Source organism: Rissa tridactyla, chromosome 5, assembly GCF_028500815.1.
Source record: "Rissa tridactyla isolate bRisTri1 chromosome 5, bRisTri1.patW.cur.20221130, whole genome shotgun sequence".
Lineage (NCBI taxonomy): Eukaryota > Metazoa > Chordata > Aves > Charadriiformes > Laridae > Rissa > Rissa tridactyla.
In genome coordinates this window covers 76,898,890-76,920,787 of record NC_071470.1, presented here as the reverse complement: position 1 = coordinate 76,920,787, position 21,898 = coordinate 76,898,890, and the positions used below count along the sequence as shown (strand labels likewise).

General features: G+C 48.3%; 1 protein-coding gene across 1 annotated transcript; it reads left to right on the top strand.

Annotated features, from left to right (window-relative positions):
* The first annotated feature begins 15,324 nt into the window (after positions 1-15,324).
* On the top strand, positions 15,325-17,850 carry LOC128910282 (16 kDa beta-galactoside-binding lectin-like). Its single transcript, XM_054203307.1, is given in 4 exon segments — positions 15,325-15,441; positions 16,747-16,826; positions 16,963-17,134; positions 17,643-17,850. Coding segments are annotated over 4 exon segments (522 nt in total). The 3' UTR covers positions 17,796-17,850.
* The last annotated feature ends 4,048 nt before the right edge of the window (positions 17,851-21,898 follow it).

The window sequence follows — 21,898 nt, the reverse complement described above, 5'->3', positions numbered from 1 at the left end:
GCTGTAGGAATCTGAGTTGGGCAGAAAAGGAGCTGTAACCACAATACAGGTCCCAAGCTTCTAGGGGGAAGGCAGTTTCATAACCAGAGCTGCATTTCCCCAGAGACCCCATCCCCAAATTGCCTAGTAGGTGTTTATGCGATGGGAATGGGTGGGATTGGGGGTCCAGGTGCGGGGAAGAGATGTCCAGCACAGTCATTCCTGAGAGTTTACAAATAAACTGGCTTTAGGAATCTCACCGGATTACGTGGGTCCTATAATACACTCTGCTCTCTGGTTTAGCATAAATGAGCTTCTATACAGTCAAAAAGTGCAATAAATTAATCTTGCACCTAATCTGTCTCTCCTATAGATCCTTTACGAAGGCAGGAAGAGAGCTAAGACAGATGGGACAGGGGTACATCACTGCCTGGTTGATGCTGCTGCTGCTGCTGGGTGGACCCAGATATAGGACCAGCGGGTGTCAGTGCTTGTGAATCCCAGGGCTGCTGGCTCTGCTTCAGCGGGATGCTTTGGGGCAGACCAGTGCGGTCGGTGGGACTGCTCATGTATTTGAAGCATGTGCCTAAATGCCTGCAGTTTCGGGGAGGAACGGGAATCAGGGCAGCAGAACCTGACCCTTGCATAACACCCACGCCAGGGAATGCCTCAAGTCCTTGCTTAAGCACTAATTGAGGTCTCCGCTTTGCTTGGGGTTTATTCGAGGGAGGAATTCTTTCCTGCAGAAGGGAAGCTGCTCTGCCTCTGTGACCACAAAAGGTTGTGGCCTTTTCCCAGCCTGGTTTTCTCTTTTTACAGGGGAAAGAGATCAGTAAACCAAGGCAGCGTCCTGTGAATGATCATTCCCCTCTGAGAGGGCAACACAAGCTTGAACTCCTAAGAAATTCAACACTGATGTGGCCTCTGAGCCATTGGTGTGGACACCTGGAGAGTCCCCTAGAACTCCCACAGCAGGAGGAATCCTATGTATCTCCCTTCCTCTTAGATTCAGCCTGGGGGTTATAGTGTAGATCAACACCAACATGCAAAGTGGCTGTTGCCTGGTAAAATGCCGAAGTCTTTTCCACCACATTCAGAGCCGTTGCCACAATTCACATCATGCACCAGGCTCCCTCGGGAAAGGGCTAGCTAAAGCCTTCCACGAATCTCAGCTAGATGGTCTTAAAGGCAACCTGTTGACAGGGGATAACAGGGACGCCACCAGAGCCTTTACTTTTTCTTGAGGGAAGAAACCCCAAATGAGAGAAGTTTGTGAGCTGACTAAAGCTGTCTGCTGGGGAGCGCACTTTTGCTCCACAGCCATCTACAGCTTCCAAAGAATAAGGTTTTCCCCTTACTATCTCCAGTGTTGCTAAGACAAAGACTGAGAAGGACAGTGCTACCTTGGGAGTCTCATTTTACAGCCTTTCCATGACCTTTCTCCATGACGCAAATCTAAGTAGCTCTTTTTTTTTCTGCACGCTGTTGCAGACCTTGTCTGTCATCTTTTTTTCAGGGCAGTTTTCTCTCCCTAGCAGTATTTAGTTCAGCAGTCTAACAACGAGCTGTGAAATCATTTTGTGACCACTGTTTGCTCCCCTGTTGAGATGACACAGACAAGCTGCTTTCTCCAATTTTTCAATTATAAAGCAACCCTTAGGAAGTCTGAAACTGCAAAAAAGCCTTTCCTGTCTGGATCCATTCACTCTGATTTATCACCCTAAGATCACTTTGGAGTTTTTGGACTGCTAACATTGGTTAATACTGCACAGCTCCCACACCTCACTTTTTAAAAGCTGTCATTTACTGCAAATGGGAAAAACCAATCTTTTAACCCAAGGAAAGCCTCATCCTCCAAGTTTTCTGCTGGTGAAATATGCAAGGGACAGGGTGAAACCCAGCTCCAGCCCATTGTGGAAGGCAGAGACAGATCTTTCGTCAGCTGTGCCCGGAGGAATCACACTGCCGCCCTGGAGCATCAGGCAGGCAGGGCGATGCAGACATGGTAGGTCCAGTCCCCCGGGAACAATCCACCCCTGGATACACACACACGTAGCCTGAACATCTCGGTTTCAAAGCGCTCCTGACCTCCTTTGCTACTTACTCTTCAGCCTGCCTGGCCCCTTCCACACCCGTGCACACTGCTGTTTCCTCATTGCAGGTGGACGTGGCTCCTTGCCTCACACCCAATCCAGGCATCTGATTTTGCACCACCCTGAAACAGAGGACATGTCATGGATTAATGCACAGCAGGACTCTGCCCTCGCCTCTCATTGCTTTTGAAAACACACCTCCCACTTGACGGCTGATGATGATAAAGTCCATCCCTCTGCTCTCCAATGCTTATCTCTAACCAACTGCTTTGCACTCTGAAAACTACGTCCTTCAAAGGAGAAGGAGTGTTTTTTCACGTGGTAGCCTTTGCCCATCACATACTGGCAAGCCTGCAAGCTCCGAGCCTTACGAAGTTATGGTAAGGGCATCCCTGAAAGCACAGTACCCCGCTTCTCACCACCTCCCTGCTCCTGGAGCACATGCTTTCCCACCCACTCGTTGGATTGCTAAAAGCAGACAGCACAGCAGAGCTGGATGTTGATCTTGATTCATGCGGCTTCTGTTAAGGTCTCAATTACGTATCCAAATTGTGGCTCTGATTAGACTCATGCTGCAGCCTTTACTAACAGAAGTTGCACAGGTAAGCTGGCAGTCTGATGCGATTGTTCAGCTATTAATGAAGTCTCTTCGTTAGTCACCAACTGTCCTTTACCTACAGGGTCTTGGTCCCTTAAGCCAATACAATGGACTCTCAAACCCCAGCAGTTTGCAAGACTAGCACTTAAACTGGCAATCATTCATGCCGAATGGGGTAAACACAGCACAGAACGGGCAGTGTGTTAATTTAAGTGAGTCCAGTTTTGTGGCCGAGCTATTCTTTGAAGACAGGAAGCTCCTCCCACCCAGCAAATCAAAGCTTCCCATCTACAAACACACACTGCGCCTCCCAACCTGAGAGCAGCAAGTTGCCATGTTTCAGTTTTGTTTTTTTACAAGCCTCTGGACAAGGACCAAATACTAGAGCAATGGCGGGATCCCAGCTCAAATGACCCAAGAGGCTTTTATGCAATTAAAAAAGTGTTCTCGGGCAAAGCGGACGAGCAATACAGCAGAACATCGCTAACTTAAGCTAATGGCCAGGACATCCTTCACATCACAGCACTTTCTGAAGCAATGAGAAAGAAAACTTGTAGGACTAAAAAAAACCCCAAAACAAAGAAACAAAAACCCCCAAACACAGAGTCCCTCACACAAAATGCACTTTTTTTCTTCTGTGACAAATACCATTTGACTTAAATAGTTTACGTACAACTCCACAGTGAGAAGAATATCTTGCACGCTTTTAACAAGTAATGAGACAACCCCAACGGCTACTAAATCTTGTACTAGCTAGAATTTCTCATGACTGCGTTTACTGTAAGTAGTACCAGATGGCAAGTTCGCAGGGTGGGTTTTACAACAATAAAAAACCCCACTTAACTGTACAGTTTTCTCTAGCCTACGTTTCCCCATTAAAATGAGAATTGTTAGCCCTCTGGGGGAAAAAAATAGCGTCTTTGGAAACCGAGTCACACTGGAAAGCACTAAAAGTTGAATTCTCAGTTTAGCTAAATTAACATCCCTTATCCTCAACATGAGGCTATTTAAACAAACAGAACTTGCTTTACCATTAAAAAGAAAGAAAATTATTTTGAAATATTTCCTTAAACCCGTATACCAAAAATATTCAATGATAATATATCCAACTAAGCTACCAAAATACTTTTCCCCCAATATAGGTAAAAAATAATTTATTAAATTGATTTTTTTTCAAAAAAAAAAACTATCAGAACAAACAATAACAGACCCATCTCAAAAAATCTAAAAGTACCTAAGAATGTTCATCCCTAACCTACATGACCCCAATCACACACACCTGAACAAAATAATGGTTCCCATCCCCTTATATAGCCTCAGAGCTGGGCAAGACCTGCATAAAAGGAGGCTGGGAAAGCTTTGTTCTTATCATGCATAGTGGTTTCCTTTGGAGATTAGAGTCTTGTTGGTGCTTATCTGGAGACAAGCAGGCTGGCAAAGTAACAAGAAAGAAATACTAGGTAATTTTTTGGGTACTGTTTTTTGATTAAGGCAACATGGTTGTATTTTAGTTGTGCTAATTTGAAAAAACAAGCACAACAAAACACTCTACAGAAACACCTAACATTTTTTTGCTTCACTTTTAGGAAAAGCTAAAAAACGGTAAACATGAGTGTAGCAAACTTGAAGAGCAAGGCATTGAATTGTTGACTTACAGTGAAGAGGAAGGCTTTACAAACTACAAGGGCAACACCTAAAGGAAGGTATTACAAAGGGCAGAAAATCAAAATTAAAAAAACTTGATCTTTTTAAGAGGTGGTGAGTGGGGAAAACAAGATGCAGCCCTTTCTGTAACGGAAGGGTTGGTTTTGGTTGACGCTGGGAGAAGTGTTGTAGCCTTATGGAGGTGAGTGGTTTGGTCCACTAGGTGCATGGATAGGAGGCTTTGTGCTGAGGCACCACTGTGTTAAATACTTCATCAGGCACAGCAATTTCTAGTGCAGTAGCTTGTCTACAAAAACACAAATGGGTGATTTTGTGTAGGCTATGGGGGTTTTTTTATTAGAAAGTTAACTTGATCTGGTAGAGCAAATCTGTTTCTGGATAGTTTAAATAAGCCTAAGGCTCATCGTACTTTAAACGTGTATTGGATTTTGTCAAAGTCAAGATACTTAAGCTCTGAATGTCCATCAGGATCTTCCTATTGTACAGCCAGTTTGTAAAACACAAGCAGAAGAAAATCTGTGTTTGCGGAATACACCTTTACCATGCTATTAGTTTTTTTAGCTCTGATGGCACTGAAGGAAAGGACAAAATGGCTCATGGCAGATTGGTTTGATAAGACTTGTGATGCTTTTGTCTCTGTGGGATAGCGTTTCCTAGGCAGATGTGTTCTATGTGTTCAAAGGCCACAAGGTATTTAAAAGGGAAGTTTCTAAGAAGTCATAGTTTCTGTTTTGAAGGAAACACCCATCAAAACTATTCCCAAGTTCCTCTATGCAAGCATCTCAGTCTGTGGGGACTGGCCTCGGTTTGCATTTCTAATGCTGCCATGGGAAGCGATGACCAAAAATCCTTTAAGATGTGTCACTGCAGCTTCTCCCTTGCTGCCGGGCCTCTGGCAAAATGGTTGTTTAAGTCTCTCTTTCAGTTTTTCTGAGACACAGCTCTAGACTTGTGGAATTTTCTGATGAATTTGATACCAAAATAGGTGTTTTATGGTCCTTAATGTATCCCAGAATATTCTAGTGAAAGTGGGAATGAGAAGAATGTGCATTAGTATGTGTCTTGGGCCTGGAGTCCCATAATAACACCACAGGGGACAAATAGCTTTGCACAGCCAAGCGCAGAGCAGGCGTTATCACAGGTTGTCCAAAGTCCGCATGGGAGTTGCATGCCACCGGTAAACAGAGGAGATAGCTTAGGGGAAATGGGAAGGTCTTGAGTCTCGCTTAGAGAGGACAAGAAATACCTTTCAGGTTTATGGGGGGTGTTATTGACACAGGGACGCAGAGCTGTACTCACATCCATAACAAGCACTTCACCCTTCCTATCTCCCTTGTGTTCTTCTCACTGCCTGGTGATGGTATCCAAAGTGCAAGGATTTGGGCTGCTCTCTTATCAGAGGTGAACGAGCGCACGGGGCTGCAGCCTTTGTCTAAGGCACTGACAGCAGCCTTGCTGTTTTGGCACTTTGGCCACCGGGACCCAGCGCTTAGTACTGTGGTTTGTCTTTTCTCCTAGCCCTGGAACAAAATGGGGAGCTGATAAGGATGAGGTCAAGGTTTGTCCTCAGAGCCTGTTGGTTTGCAAGCCTGATAGTGGCTGAGGAAGAGAGAGGGGCTCTATGGGGAAAGCCCACAGGAAGAGCAAATGCTGCTGCTCACTTGCAGCCTGCAGGGCTTTGGCAGAGGCTCTGCAGAGCTCGGGGGCAGCAACAGTCCCTCCCCTCTACCATCACTGGTTTCCTCTCTTGCAGCTTCAGTCTCCCTGTGCCTGTACCCAAGGGAAATCCTGCCTGTCACTGTGGATTGCTTCATATCCCTCCCCGGCTATGCCAGCACCTCTGGTTCAGCCCACACACGCATCCATGTACACAGGCTGGGCAATCAAGGTGCGACCCTGTTCTGTGAAGCTGACTTAAGCCCCAAAATGTGTCAGCGTACCCCTGAAACTACATCCCATGTCTAAGTGAGGCCCTGTCCCTTCCCCAGAGTCTGCGCTCAAGCCAAGTGGTATCAAGTCACCCCAAAGGCAAGAAGACCTTCACTAGGCACGTGCTGAATATTCCTGAAAAGTGTAAAGTGCAAATCCATGCAAACACGGGAATGGGATTAACTCTTAGGTAAGAAAAAAATGTATAAAACAATCTAAGTGCATTAAGACACAATCTTGTTCTTTTCCGTCCTAGATAGCTTCTTGTATTAAAATATTTCATCAGCTGAGCTTCCAGCCCTGTTTGTGAACCGTTAACACTAGTGACAAAGAAGGTAAAGCCTGAATCTTTGTTTTAGTTGAGTTCTTTTTTTGCAGGGGGTTTATAAGCCACCAGCCTGCAAACTTGTATTTGTCCTCCCCATCTGAGTCCTGGTCACTACAATCCACAGGCAAAGGTAAGAATGTACCACAGCGCTAGGAGACGCTAGTTTACAGCAAGCACAAGAAGCTGACAAAACCCACCTGAAATCCCTATATATAAAGCCTCTTTTCCAGAGAGGGAGGATGAGCAACATTGTTTTGTAACACATAGTATGTATATGTCAAAACACACCTGTTTCCAGAAAAAGATGAGCCACTGCATGGCACTGTACAAAGCCGTACATCTCGCTGACTAATAGGGGTTAATTGTTTGTGGGGAGTGGTGGTGGTGGGAGTAATAAAATGCTCTTGCTAAGACAAGGCAGCTTCCAGGCAAGTGGCTTTAATAAATACTGTCTATGGGGGGTCAGCAAGCCTGGCAGTCGTGCCTCCAGGTTAAGACACACAGATGGGCATAGTCAAGGGAAGTTGCACATTTCTCTTCGCATAAACAATAGAACTGGTTTAGTCATCTGCTGAATGGCATGCTCAAGGGAAATGCAGATATTTTTTTTTCAGTTCGGGAGTTATTTGCATCTGATTTGGATTTTTGTCTTTGCTTTATAAATACTGAATAGATGATTTAAGGAAACATCTTGCAGCTCTCCCCTCTCCTTGGTTTCTCACTGCTGCCTCACATCAAGCCCAAGGTTGCTGTTCCTCATAGCGCTCACCTGTTAGTTTAATGTTGGATGGCTTTTTAGCTGCTGGATGGCCTGTGCAGGGGATGAGCAGCAGCCAGCCATGGATCTGCATGTCCGTGCATCAGACGTAGCATCTCGAAAGTCTATTCTCCCTGCCTGTGGCCAAAGGGGAGGGCAGATACAGCGGTGCTTCCCTTGGATTTTGGTATCTTGCAGATTTTGGCAGGTGTGCTGTTCGTCTGTCCTTGGGCTGAGATTCCCAAAGGTGCTGTGGGCTTATGCGCAGTCAAGCTCTGTCAGACCGCTGACTTTTCTCTCCGGTGCTGGGCACACCTTGCCGCAGACTCCCATTTATCATGGGCAGGCAGCGCCTTCGAGTATGCCTCGGTGGAGCCTGCCACCTTTTGCTGACTAATGTGGTGGTGGTGCCATTAAGGTAGCCAGTTGTGTTTGCGCTCTCCCATGGGACCTGAGGGCACGCTACATGTCATGAGTCATGGCTGGGGCCTTTGGCATGACTCACACACTCCCGACTTCCTGCTGCTTGTCAGTGTGAGAAATCCTGTCTTGCCCTCCTTTCCCCCCTCCACCCCCCCTGCATCCTGCAGTGCCCAGGGCTCCCCAGCGCTGCCTCATTTCGTCACGCCGTGGCCAGAATCTTTTTGTGTACCCACCCAAGAGCTGCAAGAGAGAGCGCCGCAGCCTTCCGGGGATTTAGGAGCAGGGTTTCTGATCTGCCCAGAGTGTTTGGTAATGATGCTCTTGCTTCCGAGCAGACTCACTGAACTGCCACTTCTAAGCGTATTGCTCAATGCGTGTGTATTTCTGTCGCTTTCTTCTTTAGTTATCAGCTGAGACATCATGTTCCAGTTACGTGAGCAATGGCCTGCCATCAATAATGGAAGACAATAGAATTATCTGCCTGCATTTGATGCTGATTTACAGCTGTTGTATTAAAGGGATACAGTAATGTTAGTCTTAAACCTGAGTGTATCTTTGTTTATTGCCCTTCAACAGCCGGAGAAGATGAGAGCTCGTTTCTGAAGCGAGGGAGCCCTTGTGACCCAGGAATAATTTCAGGTAAACCCTAAATCTAGCTGATAAAACACTGAAGGAGAAGGTGAAGGGAAGGGTAAAGAACTTCACCCCAGGTAGTGTCATTTTGACGGCCCTTCAGGATCTTAGGGATCAGGATGGATAGTGTTAATGCTTCTTCTAAGTTTGTTACCTTTTTTTTTAAATCAGTTCGTTCTTTCCAAGACATTTTCCAAATACTTATTGACAGTTTTCTTTTGCCTAAAATCAAATTTGAGAAATTTGAGACGGCTTGAATATAATCCCTTCTCACTGTGGGTGGCTCAAAGGAGACAAATTCTGGCACACACATGTTTTTGTGGGAAAGAACTCCAGATGGCTTGAGTTTCTAAACCACTCTGGCATGTTGTATGTGCTTATATGTCAGGCAAGAGGAGAGCTCTTCTAAACCGGTCCAGCTTAAGCTTGCTGAAATGCTTTTGTGGACACTGGGCTGATGCAGAAGGCTTGGTCCCGCTCTATTCAAAGTCACTGCGAGGTGTTTTTCCCCCACTGATTTGAGCAAAGCTCCAAACCCAAAAACTACTTGACAGTCCTCCAGTACAAGGGAGACCTCTGCCAGGCAAGTTTTATGTAACTGAGCGGCAAGGAAAATCAAGCCTGAAAGTCATAAAGAGAAAATATAAAAGGACCAACAGACATCATTCGTCAGCTGCTGGGAGGGGTGGGAACCCATAGTCAGTACTCTTTGCATGTCAGATATATGGGGAAGGTGGGAAGGGTGACTTGACTACTGCTGTTCTTATCAATAATCCAGGTTTTCCTGCAGGTGTCTGGGACAACTTGAGGATGTGCGGTCCTGTCAACATCACTGTACCACAAATGGGCTTGGGTTAGCCACACTGGCACAGCAGATAGCTCTTCAGCTTTGAGCACAGCACATCTTGCTCTTGCAGAGCAGTTCAGTGATGCTGGCCTCTGCTGTAGATGACCGTGTACCACGGAAGCATTTTAGGGAATGCACTCCTTCCAAAGATGGCTCTTGGATTTGCAGATGCCTTGGGAGGTGCCAGATGTGCTCTAGGAACCTTCAACTCCTTTGGTCTGGAATGGGACAATGTACAGTTATCTTATAGAAAAGCATGCCAGGTTTCTTGGCAAAGTCTGAAAGCTTTAACTCTATGGATGGCACTAAGTGGTGAAAGCTGATTTGTGCAGAGGGAATGAGAAAAAGGCTAGACCCCCAACCTGTGTGCAGTCACCATAGTTCAACACGCAAGCTACCTAGAAGGCATGCCTCTGTGACAATCCCTCTCCATAGACAGCCTTCCTTTTACTTTTAACCAGGACAGGCTATGTTACTTGCAATCTTTCTTTTCTTGCTCCACTCGTGTAGGGTCCGGACCCAGCTGACCAGCTCTACTGCTCGAGTACGCTGGGGAGGGCAATGCAGATGGACTCCCTTCTAGCTTTCCTCACCTCTTGCACACCGTGTAAACAACTTCAAGGCCTGTACAGATTTTATTCAGCTGGTTAAGGACAGGGAAAAGCACAGTTCCCTATCTCCCTCCCCCCTGTCCCAAGCACCCTTGCAGCTCATCACGTGTTAAAAATCAAACCCAGCTTGTCTGGAGCTAGACCACAGGAATATATAAGGCTTGGGAAGTGCTGCTATCCTACTGTGCTATCGCAGTGAAAAGTGTTCCAGGGTTGTTCCATGTTGCAGAAGTTTGCAATGTGGTCATAGATGTAAAGTAAACAACAATGTTCTTAAGAAAAATAAATAATTAGAAGCCTCAGAGTTGACAGGCCTCGAGAAAATATGCACTTCAAGGGTTGGTAACCTGTGGTCTTTGCAATGAATTCCTACTGCAGTAGCAGCTACAGCCTCCAGCTCTTAGCATGGTATCTTCCAGCCCTATCTTGCTGTTTGGGGCATGGTGTCAAAGCGGAACGAGGACAGGTCTGTCTCAGGTGACATGGGTCTGGGTCTTGCACCCTAGTATGGTAAGAAAAGGTAAAAGGAGCAGCCTGGCAGTGTATAGCGGCAGGCAGCATACTGCTCTTTACCGCTTTCTTGCAAGCATGATGACTTTGGGGGAGAGATTATTGCTGCTGTCTGGTGAGCTGCAAAGAGGAGGAAAAGATGCGCCGGCAATCATGACTTTAGAGTAGCGGGGACCTCCAATGAGGAGCAAAGGCAAACAGCTCCTTTGAGATGAGGCAATAAACTGAGGAGAGGTGTTTGCCACCCGCAAACTTAAAAGGAATGGGGAGAGGTGCTGAAGTGAAACGAGTCTGAAATAACAAAGCTCTGGTTCTCCTGGTTAGTTAACAATTTGCTCTAGTTAAATCTAAACCGATGAGAGAAACACGGGGATTGTCAGCTTGGGTCAGTGTTAATGAGGGAAATAAAATGATGAGACATACTTTAAATCCCACTGAAGGGATCAGCGAACTCCTTTCATCACTTTGAGATAGTGCAAGAAGTTCTTTATAATTAATTTATAATTAACCTGGAATAGAGGTGCTTCCCTTTTAATGGAGGGAAGGCTGAAATCAGGAAACCCTCTGGGATAAAAATGCTGTAGTGTCATGTGGCCACGCAACCCCAGCTGGCATCCAGGGTGGACTGGCCCTTCAGCCCTTCTCCCTGGCACAAACTTCCCGCTGAAGCAGTGTTTTGGGAGACTCGGTGCCTGCAGGCTTTGGGAGGGCCTCGCAACCTCGTGCCAAATTGGACTGTGGCTCCAGAGTCGTTCTTTGTCGTTCAGGAGCAGCCAAAGGATTTTTCTCGGGAGTCTGGCTCTAGTCTCCTGTGGTCTCCAGACCAACCCTGAAGTTTCCCCTATGTATAGCACAGAGCTGGAAGATACCATGGTGGTAAGAGCACTGTTTTAGGCAGCCATGCAAGGGACCTTTTGTGCAGAAGGGTCTAGAGAAACCGTGTGCAACAAAACTCTTTGGGGGAGGGTTATGACTACTCAAGCAAAAAAGCAGAAACTTCTTGGATGAGACACTAACACGCTAGAGGAGAAATGGGAAGAATCAGACACATCAACAGCAGCAGCAGCAGAGGATTGCTTAAGCTAAAGTCCCCAGATATTCTAAGAAGTAGAAAACAGCCTTGTGTGTATATAGACAGTGTGTATATCTACTATGCTATACCAGCATAATATTTAGGTTGCAAGAGTAACCAGGGGTTATTGCTGGGGCCAGGATCCCATCCAGGCAGTGTTCACACAAATATTCCCTACGGTGCAAGAGAAAGGTGCCGTCTTTGCTTGATGAACCAAGAATGAACTTAGAGACAAGAACAAATCTTCCCTACAGAAAGTGCAAGAAACCCCTAACTTAGAACAAACTGCAAGCTTTAGCTCACGCTGGAAAAGGGTGAGGAGTGTTTCTTGTCGTTATTTCATCACTATAATCCTTGTACTAGTGAAAATGAATTGGAGCGGTTTTTCTCCTTACAGGACCAGCCCAAGTGATTCGGGGGTGCGTTCCCACTGGTGTGATGGCTGAAGCAGTGGTGCCCTCCCAGGGAAGAACACGTACAGCACTGCAGCGCTGAAGCTGAGGCCAGTTACCATCTCCAAAGGAGGAGAAAGCTACTATGCACTCTTTCAGCGAGCACTGGGGTCTCCTTCTCAGCTACACCAACAAATCATTTAGGATACGTAGCACTAACAACTACCACTGTGTGTGGGTTCAGTGCAAGACAAACCAGGCGCAGATACTGAAGAGCCAGCAACGCTGGCCTCTACACCCTGTGTCGCGCAGGCTAGATAATAACCACAGTCCTTGAGTTAGCCAGCAGCAGAGGTGTGTTCTTAGACCTTCCAAAAACAGGGGAAAGCCATTTCTAATGACAGGAGTGACTAGCCAGGGATATGACTTGCCAAGGGCTAGGGTGTATTATCTCCCACAGAGGATTAAAAAGAGTAACAATCAGCATGCTACATCCTTTTGGTATTTACTTTTTTTTTCCTACAGCAAACCTGGGGCATTTCTAGGGAGCTACAAGAAAATCAGACGGACCAGTCATCTGGCTTCAGTCTGTGCAAATCAAGAGATGAATTAAGAGTTTGGGCTGGGGACCTGGTGCTGAGCTGGGCTCTGTGCCCTCAAGCTAGAGCCTGCAAGGCCGGGTGCTGGGAGCGCACCCTGAATTTTTCCCCCCAGGGGAAAATTCCCCTGGGCATCACCCTCTGGGTGAGCAGGAGATGACGGTCCTCTCCCTGCTTCTGCCCGAGCTGTCTGCCGGGTGCAACACACTTTCCCAAAAGCATGTGAGAGCACAGCAGCTCCTGGAAATGGGAACACGTACACGGTGTGCTCACCAACTACTCTATTTCAGGGCCTGTACATGCTGCAATCCCTTGCCACAAGCCAATAAAGCTTACTTGGGCTCTTGCCTGAATTCTGTCTCCTGCCCAGGGTTTCTTTTTGGAGTGTCACCTGCTGGTCCTGGGGTGCAAGAACAGTTTGCGTATCTCTTCCCTCCCTCCCCTGCCTTTGAAGCACATCCTAATCCTCTGCCTGCCTGATGTGGGCTCTATGGGTTTTTTTTTTGGGCACAAAACTCCCATCCCAGGAAACAGAGCGCATCGGGGCTGAGTCCCTTCTCTGTGGACAGTGTGAGATGTCCTCTCTGTCATGTTGTGCAGAGGGGCTGGGGTCACCCTTGATGGGGTGGGACTGGGAAGCGTGGCCTTTCTTTGCAGCCTGTCTCCCTCTACAGACCCTCTGAAAGGGAAGGAAACCCACTAGGAAATTTTATGCCAGTGCTTCCTGCTCAAGGCTGCAAAAGGGAAGATGTGCTTTCTTCTGCCTCCCCACCATTGGCTTAAATCCTAGGAAGAAGGGAGGGCAGTTGGATATCTCGGCATTGTAGTCTGAAAATAAACACTTTACTGATTCCACAGTGCTTAAGTCCAGGAGTGCTTTAAATCAGGGGTAAGACGAAGGGGTATGTTGCTAAACCAAGTAGGCTGCCAGTGCAGAGCACTTAAGTAAAACAAACAGTGCAGTCTCCACATATTATTAGAAAGGTATTTCCCTGTCTGAAGGAAATGGTCAGAGGAGGAGACTTCAAGCCAGAAAAGCAGCTCACAAAATGAGCATTTCAGAAGGGGAGTCAGAGTGGCCAATGCTACGGCACTGCACGGCCCTGGCACCACAACTTCCCTGCCAGCAGCTGTGCCTCCAGAAACGCTGCAGGACTGAAAGGAGGAGAGAAGTCTCCAGGGATTTCACAGAACTGAATGGAAAACAAATACAAAAACCCAACCGACCAAACAGAATTTGCTCAACCCCTCACACGTGGCGGGGAACAACTGCACAGTAACACAGGCACGCAGAAAGCAGGCGTCTAAAGCCTATCTATAACACGTGATCCCAGCTAACATCATGCTAGAGACTGGGGCAAGCTTAAGGTGGAATTATTTGGGCCTTCTCCGAACTGCCCGTGGACGGCCCTGCTCTTGGTGGCGTTTGTACCTGCACCATCGCTGCTCCTGCAGTTAATTCCCGACTCCAGCGTGGCTCTTGCGTATGCGTAGGATGGTCCAGGAGTTAGTTGGAGGCCAGAGCGTGTGTGGGCTTTTCCCTGCAGTACTTTCAGTCAGCATTTTGCCCTCTTTTATACAACCCGGTCACAGGGCTCCGATTCAGGCGTGTGACTTTCTAGTTCAAACGCAGCTTGGCTTTGATTCCCCCAGAGTCATACAGGATGCTGAAACGCCGTGGCAATGTTCAGAAATGGGTGTGGGGGAGACGTGGGGCAAAAGAAGGCGCCAGGAGTCGGGATGCTGTTGGTCTAACAGCAAGCACGCCCTAATGAAGTTCCAGCTGCCTCATGGGGGGCAGCATGTTTCTTCCTGCTACCTAGCCATAAATTCCTGCGCTGTTTCATAAGCTTCCTAAAGTTATCGGCAGATAGATATCTCACAGGCTAAGTCATGGCGTAACCAACAAGTAGCATGCCGCGTTTATATAGCAGCTCTGACTGAAGTTTTACAAGTGGGATTGTGAAGCTGCACGTCATTACTGTCACTTCATGTATGAGGGAAACTGAGGCACGGAGGCCCGAGGACCCTGCTAAAGCCAATCCAAAGCTGCAAGCAGCACCCAGCTGATCAAGTCACACAGACCCACAAAGCACCAAAGCTGCTCCCGCCTTCACCTCCCTGCAAAGACCCTCGGGGCAGCGATGCTGTGTGCTTTTGAGGGACATAATAAAGGGGAAAAGCAGGCATTGGGGACTAGCTGGGAAAGCAGCCTCCTTTCTTGACGGCTGCGCTCAGCCCTGCCCGGCCTCTTCCTCCGCTAACAAAGCATTTCTCTTTTCCCTCTGGAGTCTTTTGCAACTGGAATGGAACCAGAGAGATCACGCTACTTTTCAAAAGCTGTAGCCTGAAACCTCACATCTCGTGGTGCCCCACACAAACAACCTTAACTTTTAAGCACTTTTTAAACACCGGCATAGAATATAACAAACCTTTGGGTTTCATTTAACTGCAAGTAGTGATGATTTGTACCCACGGGCTTCCGTCAGTCCAGGCCCCTCGCAGACGTAAGGCTGGGCTGGGAGGATGCATACACACATATTCTCAGAGGCAGGCACTTTGCGGCAGTAACGTGAGGACTCCAACCGTGATTTTAGACAGGGATCACTTAACAAAAAGCAGCCACCTCAGTGCAGGCACAGAGCCACACTCAGCCTCCCGGGATAAGAGCCAACATACACTGCATAGCAGCTAGAAGAGCTTACAGTAAGGATTTCTAGGATCACGCAGAAGCAAACAATCACTAGCTTTTAAAATCACACGCATCCCGCCTGCAAAGAGCAATATCGATAGAGACCTCCCGTTGTCCACTTTAAATGGCTGGGTAAGCTCCAGCCCCGAACAGCTGCAATTGATCCCCTTCTTCACCTCCCCCCCTCCATCATGTGATGGTCCTGCCCAAGTGATTTAAGCTGCGGGAGCTGAGCGCTGAGTCACGCTGGGCTGTGGAGCAGGGGCTCGGGGGCGTCCTGCCTGGTGGGGCTGGTGTCTGCAGCATGGAGCGAGTGAGTGCCTTCTTTGAGCTGGACTGGTGCGCCAAGCAGGACTAGGGTTTGGGTGCGTGTGGGTTTTGGGCTTGGTGCCAGAGGTAGGAGGAGAAAAGGATTAGCTGAGGGGAAATGTTAGACTGATATATAGCTGTGGGAGGAATAGCTAGGACTGACCCGCTGGTTTTCTACTCCTCTAGCATGTTATCTAAGTGGGGAAGCTGTTCTAATGCATGTTTGTATCTTTCAGTACTCTAAAGGATTGGGGCCTTTTGTCACTCTCCAGTTTGAATATTCTTTATACCTTTTTTCCCCTTAAACTTTGTATTTTCCTTCTGGAAAAATACCTTTTGTGTACAGGACTGGGCTAACTCTTAATGCCACAGCAGAGGAAAGCAGGACAGCAGCGTATCCGGACCTGCCCCTGACCCCCTAGCTTTCCTTTCCTCGAAAGGCCCCCTGGGCTGTGTCTCAGGCTGCACTCCAGCGCTGTACTAGAAACAGAGTCAGAAAACAGCATTAATGCCATGACCATAAGCAGTTTAGTGACTGGGGGAAATCTGACCTTAGCCGTTTGTGCTGTGGGCAGAGCAGGGAGCAGGCATCAGGACAAGCATGATTTGAGTTCCGTCTGACCTCACCAAACACCATCTTCCTCCTAGCTGAGGAAGGCTGGTGATGTTCAGTGCTATTCTGGGGGGGGTATGTGGCTGGGGGGGTTGAATAACCTGGCTCCGAGGAAAGGATCAAGCCCTCTTCTTTACAGCAGGAGCTTTGCAGGGGGAGCATTTGTTCTGTTGTACTGGGCTGCAGCCAGAAGTGGGCTTCACTGCCCCCTCTCTCTGTGTCTAAGCTGCTTTAAGTCAAGATAAGAAACTTTTTTTTTTAGGGTAGCTTCTGTTGCTTGGAGACCCACCTAGGGAAAGGGGACAGACCTAGTATTGGGAAAGCTGTTTACTAATGTTAATCCTATGCTAAATGGCTCTGGCCACTGCTGACTTGAAGGTGCAAGCTTGCTTGCAAGGGTGTCTTCGGTAGCAGCTGGTGAATCAGTGTCTGTACCCTACTCTCGTTACACTGGCTCGAATCACCCCCTTGTCAGCTTATGTTGCTTAGTGGGGTGGGAGATGCCAGTGGGGTGGGAGCTGTGAACTAGGATTCCCTGGCAGAGAGCTGAGGCAGGCAGCTGGCCTGACTCAGCCCTTCCCCTAGCATGAAACTACAAATGCGTTTGGGTCTGTGAGAGCTGGTTTGGGCCTTGGCCCAGGCAGGGCTGGTCGGCTTGCCTTGGGACAGACTAACTCCTGTGGTTTGGCCCTGCAGGGACTGGTCGTTACTCAGCTGGACATCCAGCCTGGTGAGTGCGTCAAGGTCAAAGGGAAGATCCTGTCTGATGCCAAAGGGTGAGTGAGAAGACAGTGAATGGATTGACGTGGCGCTGGGGAAAGCCTGAGCTCCTGCTGTGTTCAGCTTGTCATCACCGGCTAGCTGGAGCTGCTGTGCAGGCACCTCCTTTGCACCGCCTTTCTGTTTCCCCAGGTTTGCTGTGAATGTAGGGAAGGACAGCAGCACCCTCCTGCTGCATTTCAACCCTCGCTTTGACTGCCACGGGGACGTCAACACCGTTGTGTGCAATTCAAAGGAGGATGGCACGTGGGGTGAGGAGGACAGGAAGGCTGACTTTCCCTTCCATCACGGTGACAAGATCGAGGTGAGGCCCCAAGGGTGCGTGCAAGGCCCTGGCACAGGCCACTAACAGGCCAAGGGCACAGCTTTTTAGTGCTGCCTTGTACCACTGTGGTGGAGAAGGAGCAGGCATGGAAAGGGGACTAAGCAACAGGGGAAGAGTCTCACAGCTAAAGCCAACCTGCTCTCTAGATCTGCTCAGTCAATGCCCAGCAGTTCAGATGTGTTGAACAAAGGAGGCCCCTTCGGCCTGCTTTGCAAGCCACGCAAGTAAGAGCCATTAAAACACTGACCTGAGATTCAGACTGGGTCTGTCTCATCCCTTCATTGCAGAAGCTTGGAGCTGACCTTGGGGCAGAGCAAACAAGCTTCCTCCCCTCCATCCCTCTGGCCGGGCAGGGTGGAGGCTGAGCTAGTGAGCATGGCCTGGACACCAGTGGCTACCCCATCCGTCCTGAACTCCACTGGACGGAGTGGGGAGCGAAGCTAGTGAGCTGTAATGTGTTAGCCTTCCTTCTTGTGGCTCTCTACAGATGTGCATCTCCTTCAATGAAACAGAGGCAACGGTGAAGCTGCCTGAAGCGGAGTTCCAGTTCCCTAATCGGCTGGGCATGGAGAAAATTGAATACCTGGCTGTGGAGGGTGACTTCAAAGTCAAAGCCATTAAGTTCAGTGACCAGCTATAGCTTGGTTTGTTTTGTTTTCTCCCCCCTGCATAGTGAAATAAACCCACATTTGCAATGGCTGCTTCCTCTGCTGTTTTCTGCTCTAATCTGCTTGCCCCTGTGTGCACTGCAGGGCTGGGAAGGGGTATGTATCCATCTCTGTATGTATTTACACTGTGGCCTTGCAGCTGGTACTGAGTTAGACCACATGCCAAGCAAAGCATGATTTACTGCGAATAAAATTACCTTAGCAGTAGTTGCTCCCTTGACCCTGTTTGCCGGAGTGAGCGGCCCCTGGCTGTTTGGCTTCTAAACTCTGGGACTAGCCCCAGCCAAGGAAGCTCAAACAAGTGTACGTTGGGCATGCGTTGTGCCATCTCTGACCAAGAAGTGCTGCTCACATCTCCTTGCTGGGGATGGGAGACTGGCAGGGAACAGGGCATGGCTTGCGCTCTTGCAAATAGCTTTGCTTTCCAAGAAAGTGCTCAGCAGTTGGGTGCGTTGCAGGCTGTCACTAGTGTACTGGAGGAGTGGAGAAGAGCAGGCGAGTGAGGCTAACAGCATCTACTGGGGGAAAAGACGTGGAAGGAAAGGTGAAGCCTGACAGAAGGCTTAGGAGTGAGGTCTTGAGAGGACCCAGGCTCTGTGCTGCCTCATGAACTGAGGTCTCTGTGCTGTCAGACAACCACTATCGCGTTGTACCATAGAGTCAGTGGCTTAGCAATATGTCAGGTATGGGTGACAAGCCATGTAGCAACCTGCGGGCCAGTGTCTTTAGCACTTGGCTGCTAAGCTCCAGATGCAACCTGAGCACTGTATCAAACAAGGTTACTAGAGAGAACAAATCCTGAGTGCATCAAGTGCCCACTAGTTGCAGTTAGACCAAAAAGAAAAAAGCTTAGTAAACAGTCTCTTCTGTTTATTACCTCTTTGCCCTGCTTGTGCTATGCCTCGGTGTGTGTCTGCTACTGCTATTCCCCAGCTGCCTGTTAGCCATGCCTAACCAAGACAGGGCTCAAGATGGGACTGCTGAAGCATTTGAGGACCTGATGAAAGGTAAAAAAAGTCCTGCCTGCTGTGGAGAGCTGGGAGCCTGGGCAGGCTGCCCAGGATCGGGGGCTGGCTCTGTGGCTGCCGAAGCTACCATAGTGCTGCCCCAGTGCAGCTCAGCTGGTAACTGACTCTACTGGGGAGATCTTACTTAGCCAAATGTTGCTGAAGTGGTGGAATTTGACTCCTCTTGGCTAATCTCTCTCAGCAGGGCAACATTTGCTGCTCCTTTGAACAGCTGAGCAGTTCGGCCAGCTGCCTGGGTAAGGGCAATACCACCCTGCAAAGTATTTCAGCTATTTGAAGGCTTTTTATGGAGAGTCTGACAGGCTGCAAGCTTGTGTGCCTTCCTGTCAGCACAACTGCTGCATGGCAGTAACAATGTCCAGACCTGTACTGCAGCAGCTGCCACAGAGATGGGCATCCCAGTGAGCGAAGGGGGGGATTTGCTTTGGAGGGTGGAGCCTCCTGCTTCACCGATGTCCTTTTCTCTCTGCTGTCTGATAACCCGTGTTATGAGGGCCTTCTTACAGCTCTGCCAGAAGGGCACGAGTTGTAGCTGTGTCGTGCCAGCCACCCTGGGGGCACAGGCATGGTGACTGTGGATAGACAGGCTCCTTCCTCTTAGCTCTCCAGAGCTGATGCAGCTAATGATAGCAAAGGAGTTGGTGTGCAAATAAGCAGGAGGCTTTCCGCGCACCTGTCCCTCTGGGGAGGTATGTGTTTCTGGGGAACACACCAAAGGGCTCTGGCGTTCAAGTTCAGCAGAAGTTTCCGCTATGCACCTGCTGGGAGGGTGGGGTTGCTGTAACTTATCTCCTGTGTGGGAGTAGGACAGAGATGGCATATGCCTGGCCATGCTGCAGGACTACCTGATTTGACACTGACAGGGGCACAGATAATGGTGCTAAAATTCCTGTCCTGTGTATACTGCGTTATTTATGGAGTAGGCTGTTCATTTTTAGTGGATAGGTTGTGTTGACTAGGCAAAGGATGAGACAAGTCTCGCTGATGCTTTGCCTTATCAAGTAAGTCTTGAGATTTTTATTTTTTTTGCTTTGAAGGCTATTTGTACTTGGGGTGGGGGTTTGGGGAAAAGAGGATGGCTTTTGACTTGTTCCCCCCTCTATCCCTGTGTTGTATTATCTGGATGAAGGTAAGCTAAACGATGAAGTGTACAAGCACTTAAAAAATACAAGGCCCTTATGTTGCAGAGGCACAGGAGAGCTTATAGCTGGTCCCTCTGCTCTCTCTGTTCCTGGCTGCCCTGATTAGATGAGGTATATGTGTCTCAGCCCTGACAAGAGTAAAGCTGATCTCATTTCTGCTTGTTAAGCTGGCAGTCCCGGTTCCTAGGTAGGTTAGCCACAAGTGTTCCTGACTGCTATGTTCAGGTACAAACAGTGCCTTCGTGGGGACTACCGGCCTCCTGTACTCTCCACAAGAGTTAATTAGGCTTATCCTGCTTTCTAACGCTGGCAGCTACCACTAAGGAGACCACAAAACAGGAGAAAGGGTAGGAAGGAAGCGTGCCTTTGCCAGCACTTCCTGCCTCTTGCGTTTTGTTCTCCCGCGTCCCAGAGCTATAAATACTCCTGTTCCTGTAAGTGACACTGGTAAACAGGCAGGGTAAATGCAGAGTGCCCTGGCTGGCTCCTAGACCGATGGCAAGACTTCTCTTCTGCTAGAGCAATTAGGAAAGCAAGAATGCTGCGCCCTGGTGCAGGCAGAGGGTCACAGTGAACGTAAAAGCAGGGCTTGTCCCTGACAAGTACGGTCTCCTGGAAGGGCATGGTGAACTCAGCTTGTCAGTATCTCTGTGAGGTCCCTGAGCTCTGCTTGCTTTGGGGAGGAGCTGAAAGCACCACAGCATGGCCTAAAGGTGTGGGCTTTATTTATTTTTAATTTAAAGCCTGCATAGTGCATAGTCAGTGTTGCAGTCCAGCAACACATCCTGACAGGAGACAAGAGCCTACAGGAAGAACCTGCCCGTTGGTTGCCTGAACACTGAGACCTGTGTGTGTGGGAAAAACATTCATCCCTGTTGAGAGGGATGGATTTGTTGAATCTTGCAAGCTTGCTAATCTGTGCTCAGCCTCCACCCCTGCCTATTCATCAGGAATCAAAGCCGAACCACTTTGTTTCCTTACAGCATCGTGGCGAGGGAAAATGGGACCTTGAAAATGCTACAAAACAGCTGCGAGGCTTTGTGTTATAACACGGAGATTCAGATTGGATATTAGGGAAAATTTCTTCAGGGTTGTCAAGAGCTGGAACAGGCTGCCCAGGCAAGCGGTTGAGTCACCATCCCTCGAGGTACTTAAAAGATGTGTAGATGTGGAGCTTAGGGACATAGCTTAGTGGCGGACTTAGTAGTGTTAGATTAATGGTTGGACTCGATGATCATAAGGGTCTTTTCCAACCTAAATAACTCTATGAACACAAGTTAAGTGATGCATGTTATCACCTCATGTCTAGGGCGAGGAGAACAAATACTCAGTTGCAGAAGAGACTAGTTTGGAAACAGTTAAGTGTGGCAGAAGTAAAATCTCATGCAGGACCTAAAAGAGGAGTGATGGCTAAGACAGACCAGCAGCTTTGTCTTCTCAAAAAATAACTTCTCCCTGAGCAGTTCACGTTAACTTCACTTGACAGAAATAGGCCATCCAAGTGACTGTGTAGCTACACAGGCGTGCATGTGACACTCCTCAGCACAGCCTCAAAAGACAGTCGCAGGAGACCGTGCACCCAGAAACTGTGTGTGGTGTAACTATGTGCAGTGTGTGGAAGGAGAGTGCTAGGGAAGCTGATGGGCAATCTGGGTTGGTGTGAGGCATGGGAAGCCAGCTGGGTCACTTTCCACTGTAATTTACAAGGAAAATAGCACAAAACAGTTTCTTCCAAGCAACAGACAAAAGAAATTAACCGACATGAGTTGTACAAAATGGGAAAGTGACCACCAGCCAGCTCTGCAAGAGCACTCACTGTGCTCCTGACAGTCATGTTCTTTCTTTGTCTCCTCACCTCCTGCTCCCTTAGCCCCAGTTTCAACACTTAACAAACCAAAAGGAACT